The sequence below is a fragment of the Hydra viridissima genome, unplaced genomic scaffold (assembly GCF_058129835.1).
Source record: "Hydra viridissima isolate aposymbiotic clone 2 unplaced genomic scaffold, HvirCarnegie_v1 scaffold_2, whole genome shotgun sequence".
NCBI lineage: Eukaryota > Metazoa > Cnidaria > Hydrozoa > Anthoathecata > Hydridae > Hydra > Hydra viridissima.
Genome location: NW_028324301.1, coordinates 20090001 through 20113988, shown reverse-complemented (window position 1 = coordinate 20113988; position 23988 = coordinate 20090001). Strand labels below are relative to the sequence as shown.

At 35.2% G+C, this 23988-nt stretch overlaps 1 protein-coding gene across 2 annotated transcripts in view; it reads right to left on the bottom strand.

The window, feature by feature from the left end:
- Positions 1-1007: 1007 nt before the first annotated feature.
- LOC149892356 (uncharacterized) overlaps positions 1008-23988 on the bottom strand; it is a 23096-nt gene continuing 115 nt past the window's right edge. Inside the window, exons 1-4 of one of the 2 annotated variants that reach the window (XR_016450104.1) lie at positions 23912-23988; positions 22368-22598; positions 2499-2637; positions 1008-2350 (exon numbers count right to left, since the gene is read on the bottom strand). The exon at positions 23912-23988 is cut by the window's right edge and continues 115 nt beyond it. Coding sequence is in view for 1 of the 2 variants with exons in the window: in XM_090079800.1 (XP_089935926.1) it covers positions 7277-7957 (681 nt within the window). In the remaining variant the exon portion in view is untranslated. Of the gene's footprint in view, positions 2351-2498; positions 7958-22367; positions 22599-23911 lie in introns of those variants that run through there. The other variant, XM_090079800.1, reaches the window with a different exon arrangement.

Below are 23988 nucleotides of genomic sequence, written 5' to 3'. Positions count from 1 at the left end.
AAAATAAGTGGGCTAAAACTTATTCACAGTACTGTATATCATAAATTGTAACTTGTTCAACAGTATTTCCTAGAGATATTCATGGCATTGTTATAAAAAATTTTTAAATAGGGGTTGCATTTTGTGTGTTGCATGAGAATGAAATGTCATTAAAATTACGCCAGAACTTTTAACTAACTCAATAATGGAAATGTTCACATGAATTTCATGATTATCCATTAGTAAAAAAACTGGTTATGCAACCAAAGGTCGTTCATTAGGAGGAGCACCATTCAGCATCTATTCCTTAAATTTAGCACATGGAAATACAAGTAATGTGGTGGGATGTTATTTCCAGTAGCATTAATGATTGTTGCACTGCTGTCTCATTTTGCACTAGTCATACTTCCTACTTGTTTTTTGGCTTTAAAGCTATGATTTTTGGTGGTATGTAAACTGTGGGAAATCTTATTGCATCACAGTTTTAAATGTTTGATGGTTCAAAATGATAACATTGAAACATTTTTATAACTTTTATATAATTCTCATGGTTTCTTTATTGAATGCTGAAGATCTACCAACACAATTAGCTGTGGTTTACATAGAGATAACTTATCATTACATCTTCTTGAGAAAAGCATCAACCTTCCTCCTTCACATTTTAAACAAAAGCATGTTAACAGAAATGATTTTATATTTTTCTGCTCTTACTTCCTTATGGCTGTATAGAAATTAAGTAAAGCTATATAATCAACCTGATTATCAAGTTGCTACAGCTGCCAATGAACTTAATCAATAAAAATGATCATCAGGCAATTATACATAGTAAACTAATTTTATAATTTTCATAGAACTGGCCTCTTAAAGTTCGCAAAATATCAAAGTCCAACATGGACCAGTCAAAGATACAATACCCCATGTTGGTCAAAGGTACACGAGATGGGTTTCTTTAACAATTATCATCTCAACTCCCATTTAAGTTAAGAAATTGTTATCTAAACTTTTCCGTAACAAAAAAAAGATATTAGTTAATGTTAATGATATCATACATCAACTGAATAACAATTTATGACAGTTTAATTATCAAAAAAATTTTAACACAAGTATTTACTTTTTAAGAACCAAAAATTATAATGTCATGTGGATCAACAGTCTTTCCTAAGCATGAACTTTTACCTTAAGAAGAATTGTCATAGACTAATATTTCAAACAGCACTTCATGTTTTTCAAAATGATAATAGTAGGCCAACAGGACGAAGTGACTAAAGGTACGTGGTCAAAGGTACAACAGGTTCCCCTACACAAAAACTCAAACCAGTAGCACATAAGAGGTAGGAACAATACCATCCCTTCTACCTCTTAAAAAGATTGGTTTGGTAAGTGTGCTTGATGTTTCCAATACTTGTTTAAAATCTTGAATTCTACTATCTAAATAACGCTTTTGACATATATAATTAGCTGCACAGAATATATCATTGATGTTGTTCTTTGGTGCATAACAGTTAAGGCCTCACAAAGTGTGTCCAGTCATCTTGTATGCTTTCCTGTAGACTGCTAACTAATAAATAGCACAATAAACTGCAAACTATCAATGATAAATGTAATTTTTGGTAAAAGTGTTATTAAAGAATACTAGTTTCACTTATTTGGTGATATAGAATAGCCAAAAAAAAAGTCAACCTCTCTCGATAATGGAATTTCTTGAGACTTTTTCTGTTTGTACTATAAATATTTTGGGTTTGATAATCAAGGAACAACAGTTAATACTTCAACATTTACTACTACAAAAATAACTCAAAAATGTGTAATAGAAAAAGTTCCTTTCCAGACTTATCAACTAGTGTGCTCCATGTGACAAAAAACAACAGATAAAACAAGTGCAATTGCTGATTTTTTTGTGAAATATTTCTAAGTTCCCAGACCTTATCAACACTCAAATCTGAATATACCAGTTTTAAATAATAAATACTGAAATACATAACTAGCTTTTCAGTACTAATTCCATTATTGTTTATGAATAGATAAATGCCACGTGGATTTGCAATCATTTTTTAACTACCCGTAAAAACTGTTTTGTCAAACTCTTTTGTAATGATAGATGAAGAGGACTTGTCAGCTGAAAACAAAGCTCAAGAATAGTATTTATGTGTACTTCTCTGACTATGGAATGATTCATCGTCACCATATTCAGACAATTTTCTAGGTTTTAAAGACTCTTCTGAAACTCTTTAATTTGTTTTACTAAGTCATTTCTGTTAGCTCCAGCATATAATTCAATCAAAAAATTGACATTTGTATCATTTATAAGATCTTTTTTTTTCCAATTCAACGAAAAAATCAAGGGGTTCAGTTATGCGTTCGGCTACTCCATCTATAATAAGAAAATACCCAAAAAGAAAGTTATCAATAAAATATCTATATTCATGTTTAAAGCAAATCATTTTTATTTTTAAATTAATTCTTTATACAGATAGTATTTGATGTTATAATTTTCATTTTGCATTCTCATTAAAATATACCTGGTAAACCAGATAAGTAGATGAGATTCTTTAAATCATTATTTATTGTGCGCATACTTAAGGTGAGTAAAAGACGTCGGTAGGGTGTTACTTCCATGATTACATATCCAATCGGGAACTATTTTTAACAGTAAATAACCTAGACGATAACTTTGGGGAGTCATACGAGAAAACATTGGTTATTTAAAAAAATGAATAATGGCGAAATTTAATTACGTTTTGCAGGTTTAATGACGGGGGTAATATGCCATTTCTAAGAGCTTTTAATTTTTTATTAACTCTGAAAATTAAATCTTTTAACAACTTAAAAGAGCCAAAGTTAAATTTACTAAATTCTCTGAAAACAAAAGCACAAAAATAAAATAACTGTCAACAAAAACGCTGCATTATATATTTTTTTCCGGTCTTTGACAACGAAGGAGCGCAACTACTTCTACAAAAAAAACTTAGCTCGTTTATTGAAAAAGACTATTCGGATAAGAACAAAAGAAAGGTAATTAAAAAATTGAGCAACGGAGAAAACCAAGTTGATTCTTTAAGCGTATCCGACAAGTTTCGAGTGAATACATTTTTTGTCATTATTGACAAACCTGTGACACAATTAACCATAAGAAGTGATGGTTACAACCACGTAAATAAGTTATTTGGATTTCTATCGAAGCTGTTAACTATTAGTACCATGGAATTGCAAGTTAGCGCGAAAAAAATTGTAGACGTGTACTCAAATGATTCAGAAGATAGTTTCATATTTGAAATAGAAGAATTTGTAACATTATTAAAGTTGCAGCCTCCGGGGTTTTTTTTCGCATAAAAAAGATAAATCTGAGACTGAAAACACATTGATTCCTCTGGATGTTTTAAATTGGATTGTTGAAACCGATATTATTGATGTATTGTTGGTCTATCAGACAAAGCGATCGCGTGCGTCTTTGTTGCTGGGCTCCCCGAGGAAGTTCGACGGATGCTGAGATCGAGTTCTCTTATGGATGATCTTACAACTGTACAAATACTTGCGCGAGCGAGGACTTTAATGATTGAGGAACGAAACAATGGGGTGGTGGAAAAGTTTGCTGTAGCTGCAATGAAAAGTAGTGATCCAAGGTTGCTAGGAGATAAAATACAATAAGTGTGCTATGAGTGAAAACTTCCCAATCACTTTGCAAGAGATTTTCATCTGAGAAGAAATAATAATCGAAACAAGTCAGGTAGAAGACGGGAGACAAGCGATGTGCTGTGTTACTCGTTTTAAGAGTATGGACACATATCGATAATGTGTCCAAAAAACGGAATGAGGCAGAAGACGTCTGCGCCAGTCCTCTCTCTAAACAATCAGTAATGGCGTTACCTACCATAGTCTTGGATATTAACGGTGTATTTCAGGATGTGCTAATTGGCTCAGGATGTACCTGCTGCATCATTTATAAAAAATGTGCGACAAAAATAACAGAAAGAAGTTAGTGTGGTAACTGTAAATGGACAACAACAGCAGCGCGAAGGTGTGAGCCAAACTCGAATCACCGCGCCAAATGGGAATACAGTGTGTGTGGAAGCACTTGTAGTCGAATATCGATTTCTGCAACGCAGGATATTTGTTTTATGAAAAAAAAAGAAGCATGTTTACTTGGTCTAAAAAGCGATATGTCAAAAGATGGTCGTGATATGAATATAATGGCTCAGGATTTCCCTGCTTCATTTGAAAAGAAAAATAGAGAATGGATAATTGCGTGGAAATGGAATGCCAAACCTGAAAATCTAGTGAATAGAATTGCTGAATATACCATCCCTATCGGCATAAAACAAGATTACGAAAAAGAAATTGAAACGTGGATAGAGAAAAAATGGCTGCAAAAGTGCGAAGTGAAAAAATACGGTCCAATTAAAGGTTTGGTTCCACTTATGGCAGTGGTGCAGCAAAACAAAGGGAAAGTGCGACCAATTTTAGACTTCAGGGAGCTGAACACATTTATTGAACCATTTACGGCGAACACTGATGCATGTGCTGACAAACTTCGAGACTGGAGACGGCTCGGAGAAAATATTTCAATAACTGATTTATCTGCGGCCTACATGCAACTCAAAATCAGCGAGGAACTCTGGGCTTACCAAACTGTTGTGCTCCGTGGACAGAGGTTTTGTTTAACACATTTGGGATTTGGTATAAACGTTGCGCCCGTCATAATGAAAGCGGTGTCGGACAAAATCCTATTGCAAGACGAAAAGATCTGGAAGGGAACATCATCATACATTGATGATATTCTTGTAAATGAAGACATCGTACCAGTCCGCAGTGTACTTGACCATTTGGAAATGTATGGACTACACTGTAAACTGGCGGTTCGTGTGTCCTAAGGAGTAAGAGTTCTAGGTTTACAAGTTGGAATTGAAAATAAGGAGTTATTTTAGAAGAGAGACAACGATTTTGGTGAAGCTCCAAGCTCACTAACGAGGCAAAAAATCTTCTCTTTATGTGGAAAAATGACAGGGAGTCTTCTAGTTTGTGGTTGGTTGCGAGTGGCTACGTCATTTGTTAAAAGGACGGCAAACGTCCTAACGAAAACATGGGATGAGAAGATATAATGCGATTTTGTTGAAAAAATGGTGAACGATTTGGTAAAAAGAACACGTAACGACGATCCTGCCAAAGGATTTTTAAAATGTTTATGGCAATGAGGCAACAGTGTGGGTGGATGCTAGTTCACTAGCACTAGGTGTGAGGGTCGAAGTTGATGGCAATATAATCGAAGACGCTTGTTGGTTAAGAAAAGATGATACAACACATATAAACATATAGGAACTCACTGCAGTAATTAAGGGACTAAATATGGGTCTCAATTGGAAAAAGAATGTTTTGCATATTTGCACTGATTCAAAAGCAGTATTACATTGGGTCACCGATGCACTGACTGGAAAATCCAGATTGAAGACAAAAGCTTCAAACGAAATGCTGCGAATATTGTGGACGAATAAAAACTTAGAGTAGATATCAAACTAGTTACCTCGGAGTCTAACTTAGCCGATGTACTTACTCAAGTGCCTGGGAGTTGGTTGAAAGCTATCAATAAGCCCACTGAACTTGCTGCAGGTGGAGCGATTAGTGCTTCTCATCTCCCAAAGAAGTAAACCATGTTCATAGGTCCAAAGGACAATATAGTGTGAAGAGAACATTGTATTTTGTTCGTAGGATTGACCCATCAGTAAGCAGGAAAGAAGTCAGAAAAGTGGTTGAAAAATGTGTAGCCTGCCAATTAATTAATCCAAGTCCGATAAAGTGGTCGAGAGGGAAGATCGAAGTAAAAGGGACGTGGCAACGGCTTGGTAAGTTATTATTAGGGGCAACACTTTCTTACCCTGATTGACTGTTGGCCTTCACGATATGCAATATGGTGCTATCTTAAAGACCAAACTAGTGCATGTGTTAGTCAGGAATTAAACGCAATCTTTCTCGAACGAGGCGGTCCAAACGAAATTCTAACAGATAATGATACAGCATTTCGAAGCACATGGTTTTCACAATTTATGAACAAATGGAACGTTAAACTTCGCTTCAGGTGCGCTTACGTACCTTCAGAAAATGGAATTGCAGAACAATGCCATCGAACAGTGAAAAGAACGGCGAAGAGAGTTCTGTGCAGCATACCCGAGGGAGTTTATTGGTATAACGTCAGTCCAAAAGATTATTGTAAGTCTTCTACAGTACCCGCAAATAAATTATACCAATACGAATGTAGAGTTAGAGGAATTGACAACGATAAAAACGCACATGATCCTTATAAGAAGATCACCAACAAGTTTAAACTCGGCGATGACGTATGGGTAAAGCCCCCGGATAACCGATGCGACTCTCAATACAAAATTGGAAAAATTACAGGAATTATTTCGGAACAAACGGTAGAGGTGATATATAAGGAAATGCCGGTTCTGGAACATGAGCACAAAATGCATGAACAACGCATCAATTTTTTTAATGAAAGTAGTGTCTCAAACGCCGATTTTTCAGTATTCAAGGATGATATTGATTGTTTTTCACTTTTTAAAAGCGTGTATCCTTTTAAAAATCTTCAAAAGGTTCTCCTGTGTCTTTTATCATCTTTTGAGCTGAGTGCTATCACAAGCTTGTTTTGTAGTGTCCAATGGCCAAAGTGTGTATGCCGTCTTCCAAGATGATTCTTTTGTCATCGTTAGCGCGGAGTGCGACCTTGTTGATTTCTTCGGTGTAGACATTGTGAAGATGAGATCTGAAAACGTTCATGGTTGCAAGCTTTTCTTCCTTATTTATTAGACAGTCTAGATCCCTGGAAATCACTACCACAAGGTGTTAATAATGCTTTGAAAGTCAAGACCATCATCCAACTTTTTCAAGACGCAAAGACACAAATGGCCGCAATAAGAAGTGTCACCAAATTGAACTCTTTCACTGTTGTAATAAACTGGGCTTTTTAAATAATGGACCAGCTCAACAAGAGGAGGCTGAGCATAAGAGTCGAAGCTGTATTTCTTATCACCGTCTTTGAACCAGCACACCCAATGAAACCCGCCAGTGCTTGAATCCCCAGTGTTGACAATCCCGCATTCTTTTCTTCTCGGTTTTTTCGGTAACTCGTCTCTTACAAGAACTCCACGAAAGTTTTTCAATTTTAGTTGTTTCGCAGCCTTTATCAGTTGAAAGTTGGTCAAGGCCTCGTTGGGTAAAACAATTCCTTTTATGTCAAATCATTGAAAGTCAATCATTTTTTTAAAATTTGTTAAAAAAGTTTAAGCTTTTTAGTTTCTTTGAATCATTACAAAATGGAGCCTAAAATGGGTATGCTATTGAAGGGTGAATTGGGACCGAGAAGTAAACCAGAACCAGAAATAAGAGTGCTTGCAAGCGTACCGAGTAAAGGTAAAAGAGCACCAATGAAACCTCCTGTTATTTCATGGCCTTTTCCAGTTTTAGCAAAGAGTCCTTTTCCAGTTTTAACAAAGAGCCCATCGCCTTGAGTGTTTCCAGTCCAAGGTTTTAAGAATAAGCCTGAACCAAATTTGGTTATTTTTAGTCCTTTTCCATCTTTGCTCAAGTAAAATGTTTTGGGTTTTTTATGATTAACACCTCGTCCAGCGATAGAATCAACCATAGCTGAACCGGCAGATGAAGCAAGTCCACCTAATAAACCTTTTGCAAGTACTGGAGCTGCACGGGATGCAAGCGTACCGAGTAAAGGTAAAAGGGCACCGATGAATCCTCCTTCTACTTTTGCGTTGTGCATGAGTTGTTTTTTGCTGAGTTTGAGGGTGACGCCTTTTCCAGCTTTATAGGCTTTTTCAATTTGGTTGAGTTGGGTTTGCGTGACAGCAAGAACATGTTCACCGTTAAAGTCTTGATGAGTGAGTTTTATGCTGGTTGCAGTTTTATCATGCATCGCTTTTTTAATTTTGTCAGCTTGTCCTTGCGAGATGTTGAGTTTAATGTTTTGATACATTTTATAGAGTTAAGAAATTTATTTATTTCACTTCTCGAATGTGATAACGGATTGTAACATCCTCTCCACGAAAATCAACCAAATCTCCATTGTTATCAATGATGCGAGTAACCATTGTTGAAATTTCAGGAACTTGAACAGGAAGATAAATCAAATGCATAGGTCTTTCGATGATTTTGTAACCAGGGTCAACTTGCGGGTAAAAGGAGTAGATGCAGTTTAATTGCTTACCATTAACGTAGGATGATCCGATAACGTTATTAACAATTCTAATGGTATTGATGCTTAAAATTTTAGCGATATGATCTGACTCGTGTTCTGAATTGGAGTTTAATTTTCTTTTAGTAAACCCTAAAACTGAAGCAATGCTGTTATCCACGTTAAAGTCGATTATATAATTCGCTCCAAGTTTAATGGTTGATTTTAAGGTGTTGACATTCACTGCAATTTGAAGGTTGCTTGATGAGTAGCTAATTTTATTCGCAATAATATAACTTCCACGTTGAGCCTTTTGTATGGTGGATGAAATTGACCTTTGCATTAACTCATTGATGTCTTTAATTTCGTAGCTTCCGTCAGGGATGATAACGGTTTCCCAATGAGCACCATTGTTCATGCTGTATTTGATTGAATTATTTTTGCTGTTTATGTTTGGAATACTGTTATAGGTCTCAAGTCCGAGAAAAGCCATTTCGTAGCTTTTTCCTTTTTCAAAGACGATTTTGTCTAAAAAATTAGTCGTGATAACACTTGATTTATCATCTACATCGATTATAGTACCTGACATTTTTTAAAAATGGACGAAATTTTTTTAGATCCTTTTAAGTTAGAAAAAGGCAAATTCATCCAGACCTCTTCTGTATTTTCCATTATCTTTTTCAGAGGAGAGATCAATGACGACAAATCCACGAGGTTTAGACCAGCAATCTCTACAAAACTTTCTAAATTCTTTTATGTCCATATCACATGAGGCGTGTCTTTTATAAATTTCACCAACAGTTCCATCGTCTTGAGGGAATAGACAAATAAAATTGGCATTGGTTCTAATGGCATGTCCGTCAAGATCGAAAAAATTTTGAGCGAGATAAAAGCAGTCTGCGTTAGAGTGTCTTCCATGCGTGTAGTATTTTTCACACATGCTTTGTTTTTCTCCTCTTAAATCGTCGAAGATCATCAGATTGTTTTTTGTTCGATCAAGTTCGGAAGGGTTAGGAACGTCTTCTTCATTTTCGAAAAAATGACACTCTATACACTCGTTTTCAGAATAATTTTTTGATCCTCCAGATCCGTGGAAAGAATTTTTTGAAAGTTCATCAATCACATCTTTAGGGTTTAAATTCAATTTTTTCATTTTGTTTTTATTAAGCAATTGGAGAACGATTTCTTTTGGTAGTTTCTTCTCAAAGGCTTTTTTGAGTATTTTGTATTCGGGTTGGAAAAGGGATTTGCCAAAGACTTGCAAGTGGTTATAATCGAGCCATCCAGGTCTTAATAACAGGTTTAACATCAATGTTGTTTTTCCACAACCGGACTTTCCAACGATGAGTCCTCGAATGTCTCTTGGAAAAAAGTTGTTATGATTTCTTGTGCTTTCTTTATCATATGACAAATCAACAATGTCCATTTTTATGTTAAAAAAACTTATTTATATATGTTAAAATGTACTGCGTTAAATGCAAAAGAGAAACCGAAACCATTCACTTGAAAAAGGAGATGACAAAAAACAATAGGCCTATGTTGAAAGGGACTTGCGACTCTTGCGGAACGACCAAATGCCAGTTTGTTTCTTCGCATGCGCTCGATGGATCATCTGCTACAAAAGGAGGTGACTTGGTCGAATCGATCAACAAGCTGTCGAGTAAAATCAAGCTTCCATGGGCAAAATTTCCAGGAGAAATGCATATTCCTGGGATGAACTTTGCAGGACCCGGCACAAACCTGGACAAAAGGCTCACATCCACCGACATGTATCAAGATTGGAGCAAGCCGGTAGACAGAGTGGACAATGCAGCGTATCACCATGATTTGGCTTATAAATATTTGACCGACGTTCAAAGCAGAAATTTGGCAGATCAAATGATGCTTGAAGAAATGAATTCGATTCCCAATCCTACTCAAAAAGAGATGAATGAGAGAAAGCTTATTGCTCCCATCATCAAAGCCAAAGCTAAATTTGGATTGGGTGTAAGTGATTTGAAATGGACAGACCAGCTTGCAGAGGAGCTTCATAGACCTGTCATTCATCATTTTAAAAGAAGAAGGGTGATTGCGAACGACATTGATGAGATATGGGCTGCAGATTTTTTCAAAATATGGATGGATAGTTCCGTTAAAAAGTAAAACAGGTCTTGAAGTATCTGAAGCGTTGAAAAAGATTTTCCAAGAAAGAAAATGCATCAAATTGTGGGTAGATAAAGGAAAAGAATTTTACAACAAGCATGTGAGAGCGTTAGGTGTTCAATTGTACTCTACTGAAAACGAGGGAAAAAGCTGTGTCGTTGAGCGATGGAACAGGACGATGAAAGAGAGGATGTTTAAATATTTTTCAGCCAACAATACCAATAAATACGTTGACGTTTTGGATGAGATGGTAAAAAATTACAACAACACAATACACTCTTCCATTAAAATGACGCCAGTGGAAGCCAGCGATGAAAAGAAAAAAGGTAGGGTATGGTGGAATCTGTATGGAAAGGATCAAACATTACCAGCAAAACCGAAATTTTCTATGGGTGATCAAGTGAGGATCGTAAAAAAGAAGTCTCATTTTGAAAAAGGGTATACACCGAGATGGACTGAGGAGGTTTTTACCGTATCAAATGTTCAGCATACGAATCCACCCACATATAAAATCGCTGATGCTAACCGTGAAGAAATTCAAGGTACTTTTTACGAGCAGGAAATGCAAAAGACGCACCAGGATATATTCAGGATTGAAAAAATCGTTCGCAAGACGAATAAAAAATCATTGGTGAAATGGTCGGGATATCCAGACTCGTTTAATTCGTGGGTGGACAACGATGAATTAATCAGTTTGCAAGATCCAAAAAGGATTTAAAAATTCGAAGAATTTCCACGGATCATGAAATGATCTAAAATTATTTTCTTCATCTTGAAAATGCATGCTCCTCACAAGTTTTTTAGAAATGTTGCCTCAGCAGAAGTTCACAGTTTGGAATTGCAACTAAAATTTTTAGAAGAGAGGATTAGGGAGTTGGAAGAGAGAAAACCAAGTAATATTATTATGTATACGAAAACGTTGGATCATCCACCCTATTATAGCGACAAAGGACAGTATGAGATTTTTGCTCAGAAAGACATTAAATTTGCTGCTCTCTCACATACAACGATAGCTTTATCCATTGGACTGAATTTTGAGAAAGGTATTGCAGTGGTGACATTAATGAACAAAATCACTGAGCAGTTGAATTATAGAAAGAACGAAGTCATTATTTCAGAGTCTGTAGAAAACGTTATTATGGACGTGAACAGCAACAGCAAAGAGGACGTGATTGTTAAAAAGGGTGAAAAGCTCTGCACGATTACGCACATTGATTTAAAATAATCTTTCTTAATGAAAAAAAATGGAGATATTGAATGAAAAAATTTATCCAGTTCTTCCATCAGCTCCTGTAGATGAAGGACAACGTCTTCAAAAGATAGGTGAGATTCAGAAAGAAATAGAAACTGAAAAAGTGAAAAGAATGGCTTTGAGCAAAAAGTACCATCGCGTTTTCAGGATCATTTCGAATGTGGACAATACGATGCAAGGTTTATGCATAGCATTGGGTGCGACTGGAATTGGTCTTTTGTCTACGATTATTGCAAGTCCAGCAGCGATTGCGTGTGAAGGGGTGGCTATTGGAATGGGTTTTTTATCGATTGTTGGCAGTCAAGTGAACAAAAGAATGGCTTTGAAAGCGGAAAAGCATGAAAAGATAAAAGTGTTGGCTGAGTCTAAATTGAACACGATCAGCGAGCACATTTACAAAGCGTTGGTGGATGGAAGAATAAGCGATTCAGAGTTTCAGTTGATTCTTGATGAGCTTCAAAAGTTTAAGACCTTGATGGAGGAAATACGAACCAAAACTAAAAACGGAATAGATGAAGTGATGAAAGAAAACTTGATCCAAAAAGGACGAGAAGTCGCCATTCAAGCGTTCAACAATATGTTTAAAAAAAATTAAGGATTTTTTCCATGGTTTCAAAGAAACTAAGAAGTCGTAGATTTTTTCCATGGATCCAAAGGATCAAACATTAATGTGAAAACTGATTTAGGATTTTTTTCTCACGTATTTTAAAAAGATGTTTTTCTTTAAAATACAAGACCCGAACAAGAGAGATGAGATTGTGAAGGAAGTGAATGACAGAAGAAAGAGGATTTATCAGAAAAGCATCAACGACAACATTTTAGATGCTGATTTTCAAGCTAATGCGAGCAAGCTGTTTAGACCTCTCATTGAAAGCAACGAGAAGATTTTCCATGGATCCAAAGGATCTAAAAAATTTGTGTCAAAAATGCCTTTTGAAGTGAATAAGGTTGGAGATAAAATGTTTATTGGTAAAATGGAGGTTGAAATGGATGGAGATGACATTATTGTTGGTGATGAAAGGTACGAAAGAACAAAAGGTCTTTGGGAGCTGATGACTAAATTTGAAATACCAAGCGAGTATACGGATGAAGATTTGGAGAATTATGAAAAAATTTTAATGGACAGCGATGCTATACGATCTGATACGAAGCCGAATAAACCGAAAGCTTCAAGAAGACCAAAGTATCAGAAACTTATTGCTCCTATTTGGGAAAAAATGGTGCGTATTGAAAAAGGGAAAAAAGGGCGTGGAGTGATTATTCTTCCGAGCGATCCGAATGCGTTAGTTGAAAAGCTTGAATTGAGTATTGCTTCCTGGCATGCTGGAAATACAGCATCGAGAAATGTTGCTGTGAGCATTTGCGATGAGTTGTTGAGACAAAAGGAGATTAATAAAAGTGAATACAAGTCGTTAATGAAGACGATTGATAAAATTTAATACACACCACGGATCCAAAGCATCAAGGGATTTAACATGAAAGGATATTAACGAAAAATGCTCATTGTGAACAAAAGAAGATATGTGAAAAAGAATGTTGTTGGAGGAGGTGGCATTGTAGACTTGATTAAAAATTTCATCAAAAGAGCAGCTTCTTCAAGTATGTCAAAAGCAACAATGACTATGCTTAAAAATGCTGCATCAAGCAAAATTGGGCAAGAAGCGATTACAGCTGCAAAATCTGCTGGTACTGAGTTAGCCCTTTCTGCCATTTCTGCTGCTAAAGATGTGACTATTGATAAAGGTAAAAAGACCATTGAGAAATTAAAGACTGGTTCATCCATTAGTAAAATGTCGAAACAGAATGCGATTCGAATCCAAGACTTAGTGAAGATGGGAAGAGGCATGAAAATCGCATGAAGGATGAGTGTGAAATGATATAAAAATCGTAGATTTCCACGGATCATGAAATGATATAAAAAAATTTTTTCTTTCTATAAAATGATAACTACTGATCGATTAAGAGTGAGTGATAAACCAGAGAATGACAGTGGCATTGAAAAAGTGGATTTTTTTGAGTACCTTCCAACCAATCTTGATTTAAATTCTTCAGGCACGATCACTTTTGAGATTGACTGTCAATCTATTAAAACATTACCATCAGAGGCTTACATTCTTATTGAAGGAGTGTTAAAAAAGAGTGATGGAACCTTTTATGAAGCCACAGACAAGATCGCCTTGGTGAATAATGCTTTGATGTATTTGTTCAACGACGTGACTTATGACTTGTCTGGAGAGCAAGTGGAAAGAGTTATTTATCCAGGTCATGCCACCACCATTCTTGGAATAGTGAAATACCCTCACGGATTTCAGATGACAGATGGTATGAAGCAAATGTGGTTTATGGACACATCAAATCTTGTTGAAAATGAAGGATTTAAAGTTAGACGAGACCATTTGTTTGCAGACACTACATCCGTTGGCGCTTTTTCGTTCAGGATACCTTTAAAACACATTTTTGGTTTTTGTAAAACCTATGATAAAATTGTTTATGGGTTTAGACACACCATCACCTTTACAAAGAAAGAATGCGATGATGCGATTTACAGAGCGGAAAGCGCTAGTATAGGAATGATCGATCTTAAAAAATTCAGGCTTTATATGCCACGCGTTGAATTGAGTGTTTCTAAAAATGCTGAATTCATGAGTTTAATAGCTCAAAAGATACCTATCGAAGTAGCTTATAAATCAAACAAATGCGAAAGACAGCTTATTCCTGCTGGTCAAACAGAATTTACCTGGTCGCTTGGAAGAATCACTGACAAAAGCGTTCCGATGTTTGTTTTGTTTGGACTTCAGACGAACAGACCATCCAGTCAAACTGTTAATCCGTCACTATTTGACCATTGCGATATTAGCAATTTCTACGTGACCGTCAATGGAATAAAGTATCCAAATTTTAATTACGACTTGATTTTTGGAGAAAAGAAAGTGACCATGGCTTATGCAGATACGTTTTCTTTTGATGAAAAATATTACGGCACAAACGAACTTGTTTGTCAATCTGGGTTGACCTTGTTTCATTATTTAAAATTGTATCCCTTGTTCTTCGTTGATATCAGCAAGCAAAAAGAAAGAGTGGCTTCAGAAACAGCTGAATTGGTGATCAACCTTAAATTTCGAACTTCAACTGTTGCAAATACCGTTATCTTTGCAGTGGTGATCTCTGATAAAATGCTTAATTTTGTTTCAAATGGAACTCACATGACTGCTGTTTATTGAGCAAGATCCATGGAAATGATTTTTTGAGATCCTTCAGATCATGGAAAATCTACGATTTTTGATTCTTTTTAAAGAATTGAAAAAATTGAATTGACTTAAAAAAATCACGGCGTAAATAAAATGTACTACACAAAAAAGTTTTTGAAAGAGTTGCTGAATGAAAACGGTATTACTAAAACATCTAAAAATATGCCAACGTTGTTGATGCTTGCGATTGAAAATAACTTGATCAGTAAAGACGAGATTTTGGATAAAGCCACAGAAAAGAGAACACGTCGACCAAGAATACATGAACCTAAAGAAAAGAAGATTGCCGATCCTGTTAAGAAAATCACTGTGAGATTGACCAACGTTGAAACGGGTGAGGTGACTGAGTACAAGTCTATTTACAAAGCGGAGAAAGAAACTGGTCATGGATGGAGATATTTTGCTAATCGAAATGGAAAGGTTGAAAATGGAATCAAGTTTGAATATTTACACCCTTCAGAAAGGATCATGAAATGATCTAAAAATTTTTTTTTTCTTCCGTAAATAAAATGAGATATACAACGTCGTATTTGAAAAATTTGCTTAGGGAAAACGGAGTCACCAAAACCTCAAACAAATTATTAGGTCTGATGATGCTTGCAGTTGAAAATAACTTGATTAGTAAAGATGATCTTTTGGAAAGTGTGAAAGAGTGCAGACCAGTTGGTATTCAAAAATGGGAATGGCTTCGTTCAGCAAGAAAAAATCCAATCACTGTGAGATTGACCAACGTTGAAACGGGTGAGGTGACTGAATACAAGTCTATTTACAAGGCAGTGAAAGGAACTGGACATAAATGTGAATATTTTGCTAATCGAAATGGAAAGGTTGAAAATGGAATCAAGTTTGAAATTCTTTACCCTCGTTGATTTTTTCAATTCTTCAAAAAAAGAGTTGAAAATTGAACTCGAGATTTGCAGCGATGACTTTTCATTTGATGAACATGAAGAAAAAAAAGTTTGCTTCAAAAATTCGAATGCTTTCCTTTTGCTGAAAAAAAAATTGAATTTGAGTGAAAGAAAAAACGCAGCAAGAAAAGATGGACAAAATGCAAAGCACAAATTTCATTGACAAATTAATGGAGGAAATCACAGATGTCAAATATGGCGGCAGGTATGACAAGTTTGTTGATGGATTGAAAAAGATGAAAGTGGATCAGCTCATTGACAAGCTCATTGACAAGCTCAGACAGTCTGGAAAAATGCTTGAAAAAATTCGCAAGCTTGAATTTAAAGTTTTAAAAAAACTGAAAAGGCCGTTGATGAAAGATGCGTTTGAAAAGAACTACATGCCAATTCATGAAATGATTCAAGACCTCATCCCTCTCCGAAATTTGGTGCTTATGGAAATCGGGAAATGTCATTTGAGTAAGAAAGAGATATACAGAATAAAAAGGATTTTTAATCACGATATTAATGAACTAGAATATATCATAGGTAAACGCATTGAAGTGTTTAACAATGAGGTTTATGAAGGAGTCCGTTTCCTTGATGGAGAACATTACCGAATGATCCAACTCTTTGGTGAAGAGGAATTGCTGATGAGCGACTTTGAGCGTCTAAAAGAGATGAAAAATCAAATCGGCTTCACCATTTTATTATTCGAAATGGACGAATGATGAAGAGCTTGAAATCACCCTTTTTGAGATCCTTTGAATCCGTGGATTTTTAATTCTTTTTGAAGAATTGAAAATTAAACTCGAGATTTGAAGCGATTAAAAAAAGATGTTTGAAGATGATTTGTGGGAAGATTTTGCGCTTTGAAAGTTTGCTGAAAAAATTGAATTGATTTAAAGAAATTTCTTGGTATTTAAAAAAGATGCTTAGTATTGATGAATCAGGTTATCTCATTGATGTTCTTGGAAATCGATATGTGTTTGTTGACGAATATGAAGTGATTGATGAATTTGGCGCTTCTTACACACTCGGTTTTGATAGAGATGGAAATCCTCTTTTGGTTGATTTTGATTCTGGTTTTAAAGAATGGGAACACGATCAACAGTTTGAAAAAGATCTTTGAGACTAATGGTTTCCATCATATTTTTTTAATTCTTCACGCGAGAATTAAAATATGCCGACAGTTTGCCGAAATTTTTAAAAAAATTGAATTGACTTAAGGAAAGTAACGGCGGAAATAAAATGAGCCGCCAATCTTCAGAAAAATTTATCGCGAAAGATAAAAACACCGAAAATTTTTTTCTTCCGTTAAAAAAAATGGAAAATAAATCAAAAGTCTCAATGGCATCATTACGAAGAGATGCTAAAGAAAGGTATATCAAAGGCTATACCAAAATGACAGGGAAACAGCTCGTTGAAGCTATAAGAACAACAAAACCTGTCATTGGTCAAAAGTCTGTTAATGATCGAAAAGATCGAAATAAAATAACTGTGAAAGAATTAAGAGAGATGGCTAAAGGTCGTGATGATATCAAAGGTATCTATAAAATGAAAAAAGCTGAGCTCATTGAAGCTATAGGACCCATCATTGGGCATGGTTCTCCTCGTAGACGGACAACTGAGGCAAGACCTTTACCTGTTAATGCTACCGTGATTAGGTTTGTTCAGCCACCTGTAAAAGTTTCTGTAAAGCCGACAAAAGTTTCAATAAAGCCGGCAAAAGTGCAGTTTGTTGTCAAACCTTCTGCAGTGATAAAACCTCCTATTGCTCCAAAACCAGCGATCATTCCACCAAGACCTGTTGTTGTGAAGCCTGTCATTGCCCCGAAACCTACCCATTTGCAAAATCGAGTGACGTCCATCCTTGACACACCTGTTGTTGATTCAACAAACGTCATTGCTCCAAAACCTGTTCCTGCTCCTAGACCTGGATGGCTTTCAAGAATTGTGACATCTGTCTCCAACGGTTTTAACCAAGTGCTTACAGCCATTGATCCCTACGTTCCAACTACGATGAAGAAAACAGTAAGCAGCGTAAAAAGCGGAGTTGAAAAAAGAATAAAGTCTCTCAAAGGCATCGTATTTGATGCTCCAGCTTCAAGGTCATTTACAGTAAAATTTAATATGACTAAGCATTCAGCAGAGCGTTCAACCAGAGTATTTTCTTACGAGCCGTCTTCTCGGCAACAAGATATTGTTTCTTTCTTCAACTTGGTAAGGGAGTCTGCTATTCAAACCATGGAAGGAGAAAGAAACACAAAGGTGAGAATGACTCTTGTCTGTGAAATGACTCGCGTAAGCATCTTAACAGGCGAAGAGACTACTCAGACGGCTAACTTTTCATCTTACACGAAAAGATTATTGGAGGGTGATGATGTGAGAGCGCTCATGACTGAAATGGAAGAAAAAATCTTGGAAAGCAGTGCTAATTACAACAAGATGGGATCCAATTGCGTCTTGTCCAAGATTATAAGAATGGATATTAACTTTGCTGATTATGAAGCTTTCAAGGGTTCTTCCTACATGGAGCTGTCTACCGAGTTGAAAAACAAAAAAGCCATCATCAACATGAAAAACAAAGACAATGAATGTTTCAAGTGGTGTGTCACCAGAGCTCTTAACATGAAAAATACGCATAATGAAAGAATTGATGAAGACTTGATTGAAAAATCGAAAGAGCTTCATTGGGAAGGAATGGAATTTCCTGTAAAGGTGACTGATGTCAAAAAGTTTGAGAAAAATAATACTGACATTAGCGTGAACGTCTTTCACTATGAAATGAATAAACCTCAACCTATACTAATATCTAAATTTCATGATCGAAAGCATAATATCGATTTGCTTCTTATCTCAAACGAAAACAACAGTCATTATTGCCTCATTAATAATTTCAGTCGGTTTGCTTGTTCTTCAGCATCAAAGAATCAACACAAACAATATTTTTGCAGAAATTGCATGCATGGTTACGACCTTGAAGAAAATCTCAAAATTCATCGAGAATACTGTTATGAAAACGCTCCAATGAGAATCGATCTTCCTGAAAAAGGGACGGCTGTTCAGTTTAAAAACTATAACAAGACCATGAGAGTTCCGTTTGTGGTAACTGCTGACTTTGAAAGTTTCATCAAGCCCATCGAGGACAACACTGAAATACCAAAAAATACCAAAAAATATCAAAAGCATGTTCCATGCTCGTTCAGCTACCATATCAAATGCTTTGACGAAACCATTTATAAAAAAAAAACCAGTCAAGTACACAGCAGAAAGCGAAGACGATGACGTAGGTGAAAAGTTTGTTACTATGATTAAAGCAGACCTTAAAAAGATTTTCGATAAGATTGATTCACTGCAAAAAGAATGGAAGAATAAGCCAATAAAGACTAATGAGGATAAGAAGAAGTTTGAAGATGCAACCCAATGTCACATTTGCAAAAAGGATCTTAATGGTGACAAAGTGTGGGATCACTGTCATTTAACTGGAAAGTACCGTGGTGCTGCTCATGATGCTTGCAATAAAAAATATCGAATTCCAAAATTTATTCCCGTATTTATACACAATTTATCCGGTTACGACAGTCATTTGTTCATCAAGAAATTAGGTGGGAAACTCAATTGCATACCCAACAATGATGAGAAATATATCAGCTTCTCTAAAAAAATCAAAGTAAAAGATTCGATTAACAAGAAAGGTGAACCAAAAGAAGTATTGAGAGAAATGAGGTTTCTTGACAGCTACAGGTTCATGTCTGACCCTTTAGACAAACTCTCTAAAAATCTAACCGATGAACAATGCATAAACGCTAGGGAATATTATCCTGAAAAGGAAAAGTTCGACTTGATAAGAAAAAAAGGTATTTTCCCTTACGAATGGATGGACTCCATTGATAAATTATCTGAAACGCAATTGCCGCCAAAAGAATCCTTTTATTCCAGACTAGACGATAAAGACATCACTGATGAAGAATACGCGCATGCGCAAAACGTTTGGAACGTATTTGGATGCAAAACCTTTAGAGATTACCTAGAAGTTTATAACGTGTCTGATGTCTTAATTCTAGAAGACGCTATTGAAAATTTTAGAGACGCCTGCATAAAAAATTATGATCTTGATCCTGCTCAGTTTTACACCTGTCCTGGACTCGGTATGGAAGCCATGTATAAAAGTACAAAAGCTGAAATTGAACTTTTAAGCAATCCTGATATGCTCAACATGGTTAAAAAAGGAATACGCGGCGGAATCAGCATGATCTCTAACCGACTTGGAACTGCTAATAACAAATACATGCAAGACTACGACCCTTCAAAACCCTCAAAATTCCTCATGTATTTAGACGCTAACAATCTTTACGGATGGGCTATGAGTCAACCTCTTCCCGTTGGAGGATTCAAATGGATGACTGAAGATGAACTCAACAATTGGAAATCGATGCCATGCATTCTTGAAGTTGACTTGAGCTATCCTGATGAGCTTCACGATTTACACAACGACTACCCTTTGGCTCTTGAAAGGTTAAAAATTGGAAAAGTAGCCAAGCTCGTTCCAAATTTAAACAATAAAGAAAAATACGTTGTTCATCACACAAATCTTAAACTCTATGAACGACTTGGACTTGTCATCACCAAAATTCATCGAGGCTTCACCTTTAGAGAAGAACCTTTCATGAAATCGTACATCGATGGCAACACCAAAAAGAGAGCAGAACCAGGTCGAAACGAATCTGAAAAAGAATTTTTTAAACTTATGAACAACGCTATCTTTGGAAAAACCATGGAAAACATTGAAAAACACGTTGACGTTAAACTTGTTACTACAAGAAAAGAAGTCTTAAAATTAACTAAACAAGCTCGATATGAACGACACGTCATTTTTGATGAAAACCTAGCTGCGATTCATATGAAGAAAACACAAGTCACTTACGATAAACCTGTTTACTTGGGAATGAGCATCCTCGATTTGAGCAAGACTCTCATGTATGAGTTCTATTACGACTACATCAAGCCTAAATACGGTGATCGTGCAAAATTACTCATGACTGACACTGACTCACTCTTTTTTGAAATCGAAACGGATGATTTTTACAAAGACATTGCTGATGATGTTGAAGCTAAATTTGACACAAGCGAATTTCCAAAAGACCATCCTGCCATTGAAAACGTTGGCTTCAAAGTAGGCGAAAATAAAAAGGTTATTGGCATGTTCAAAGATGAGGCTGCTGGTAAACAAATTAAAGAGTTTGTTGGACTTAGACCCAAGCTCTACTCTTACTACATACCCAAAGAAAATGAAGAACACAAAAAATGCAAAGGGATGAAAAAGAACGTGGTCAAAAATAAGATTACTCACCAACATTTTAAAGACTGCTTATTGAGTGGAAATGAACAACTTGCAACCATGAACGTTTTCAGATCTCATCTTCACAATGTCTACACCGAAGAAATCAACAAGGTCGCACTCAGCGCTAACGATGACAAAAGAATCATCTTGGAAGACGGCATACACACCTTGGCCATTGGACACTACAAAACAAGCTTGTGATAACACTCAGCTCAAAAGATGATAAAAGACACAGGAGAACCTTTTGAAGATTTTTAAAAGGATACACGCTTTTAAAAAGTGAAAAACAATCAATATCATCCTTGAATACTGGAAAATTGGCGTTTGAGACACTACTTTCATTAAAAAAATTGATGCGTTGTTCATGCATTTTGTGCTCATGTCCCAGAACCGGCATTTCCTTATATATGAGGTGGACAAAGTGTGTCGACACATACGCGACCTAAGACACATCAGAGTTGATGACAAATCGAATGAGGATCCAGAAGATGATAAAGAACTGTGCGTTGTGTTGCCTAAAGACGAAACAAATCAGACGCCAATGTTGCGAAGAAGCACCCGAAAAAGGACGGCACCTGAGCGATATAGTCCATGAGGTAAAGTGGTCGTTATGACCAAAGGGGAGTGTAATTATAGCGCTACTTGTGAATAATTGTGTGCATAAAAGATATGTAATTATAGCGTTACTTGTGAATAATTGTATGTGTGAAAAGATATGTGTGAATGCCAAGGGAATAAATTTGTATATAAATTGTGTTGAATTTTACAAAAATATATCGGCGATTACGCATAGCTATAAACGATCTTTTTTATGCGAAACTACAAGAAGTTAAGACAAAAAATATTTTTTCAAAAGAACAATATTAAAATGTAATTACTTTATAAAATTATAAACTTATGTTAATAAAATTTATGTTTATATAAAAATAAATCAAGTTAAATAAAGTTTGTATTAAAAAAGTCTAAATTAAGTTACTTTAATGTAAATACATTAAAATAACATAAATTGAACACGCAAGTAAAAGTGTTATCATTTTAAATTAACAAACAGAGAACCCAGAAACATGTTAAATTCACGTATGAATCTGTATTTTACATTATCGATTCAAATCTTTTAAGTTTGTCATTTAACACGTATTTCAACTGTTTACTGTGTTTTCATACGCAGATATTTTGTGTCATTTGTATTAGTGTTTTAAAAATTTCAAGTGCAGAAGTTCAAAGCTAAAATTAATTTTTTTTTTTTTTAAAATATTTGAATATATTTAAATATAATTATTGAAAAAATATCCCTAAAGGTTAGCCAATAAGTGTAGAAAAAAAGGGTAACAATACTCACTTTGCTTCAAGAAGACTATACATTTAGAAAAATATCTGAAAAATTAAATCTGAGTAAAACAACAGTTAGCTATACAATTCGTCGATATCGAGAATCTGGAAGTTTGGAAGACAGAAATCGTCCAGGTCCTTCTCGCATAACAACAAAAACTGATGACCGACGTAAAAAAGTTATCAGTAAACGTAATCGAATGTTAACTGCTCCACAAATATCGCGCTATACTTTTACGTTCTGAATTAAAACAGTTAAGTTATGGATTAACATAAAATAAATAGTTTGTAAAAATAGATACTTTAACAAGAAAACGTTATTGTACGATGACATCATCGTGTTGCTTAGCCAATGTTGTTATTTACACTAACAACAAACCCACTAACACTTTTCTTGGTCCTTGATGATCTCAGATTTCTTTTAATCAAAATATCTGTGCAGAAGCCTTTTTTCGATTGGTTTCTTTTTATAATTTCACCAGTTATTTTTATAACTTCACTGGTGTTCCGTAATTCTTTTTATTTCATTTTTCATCTTTGTTAGTTTTTACAACTTGTTTAACTAAAAAACTGATTAAATTTAATTTTAAATGCTCAGCAAAAAAAATTAACAAACACGAGAACAGATTTGAAAAACTAAAGTGATTTTTGATCTTTGATCCACATCAAAGAATCGGAGCTGTTAAGAAAAACCTTAAAATTATCGTAAAGACAACAGAGAATCATTATGCATACTGCATCTAATTCCACAAATATATTGAGTGAAATACAATTCGAATTGGGCCTCGCAATTTAAATGCTGTTCACAAAAACAAATGAATTAAATTTGCAAAAACAACAAGTCACGTAATTGGAACATGGCTTAAAATAAACCTAAATTTGCATTTTCTTTTTGTCTATTTTATTGTTACTTTAATTTTATTTATTTATCTCTTTCTATTTTATTGTTTCTTTTATTATTTAATTATAATTTACAAAGTTTTATAACATATTTTTATCTAGAGGTAAAAAAAAATGTAATTTAGATTGCCCTAAATGATTCAATGGCTTCCACCTGATCAACAAAGCAAACTAATGCATTTTTCGAGAAGAAAAATCGGTAGCAGGTCATCAATGTTAAGAAGTACAATTTGCTCATTTGGAAGACTCAGATATCATTTTCATCATGAAATATGAAAGCAAAAGAAAAAACTAAAATGCTAAATGGAAGTCTCATTTGAAAATCAATACAAATAAAAGAAATAAAAATTTCAACAGGACGATGCAATGCAACCCAGAACGCTTTTTAAGTTTTTTATTGCTTTAACACGCAGCATGTAGCATGCAGTTTCTGCATCACTTTGCAAATTCATCTTATCATTTCTTTGTATTTTAATGGCTTCTGCTGCCATCAAAAAAACATAAATTATCTATCGTGCTTCCATTAATTCTCCAATGAGTTTAACCTTGTTAGTAAAGACTCGATATTTCTGACTATTTCTTGAAGCCATTTTTATTGTACATCTGATTAGCAAACCAGTAGTATGTCCAGTCATTTGAAATAAAACTGCTTACCTTCTCTAACCTCTTTCTTGTTGTAGGCATGGTAATGAATGCAAGGATAATGAGAATGTCTCTTGAATTTCATATCA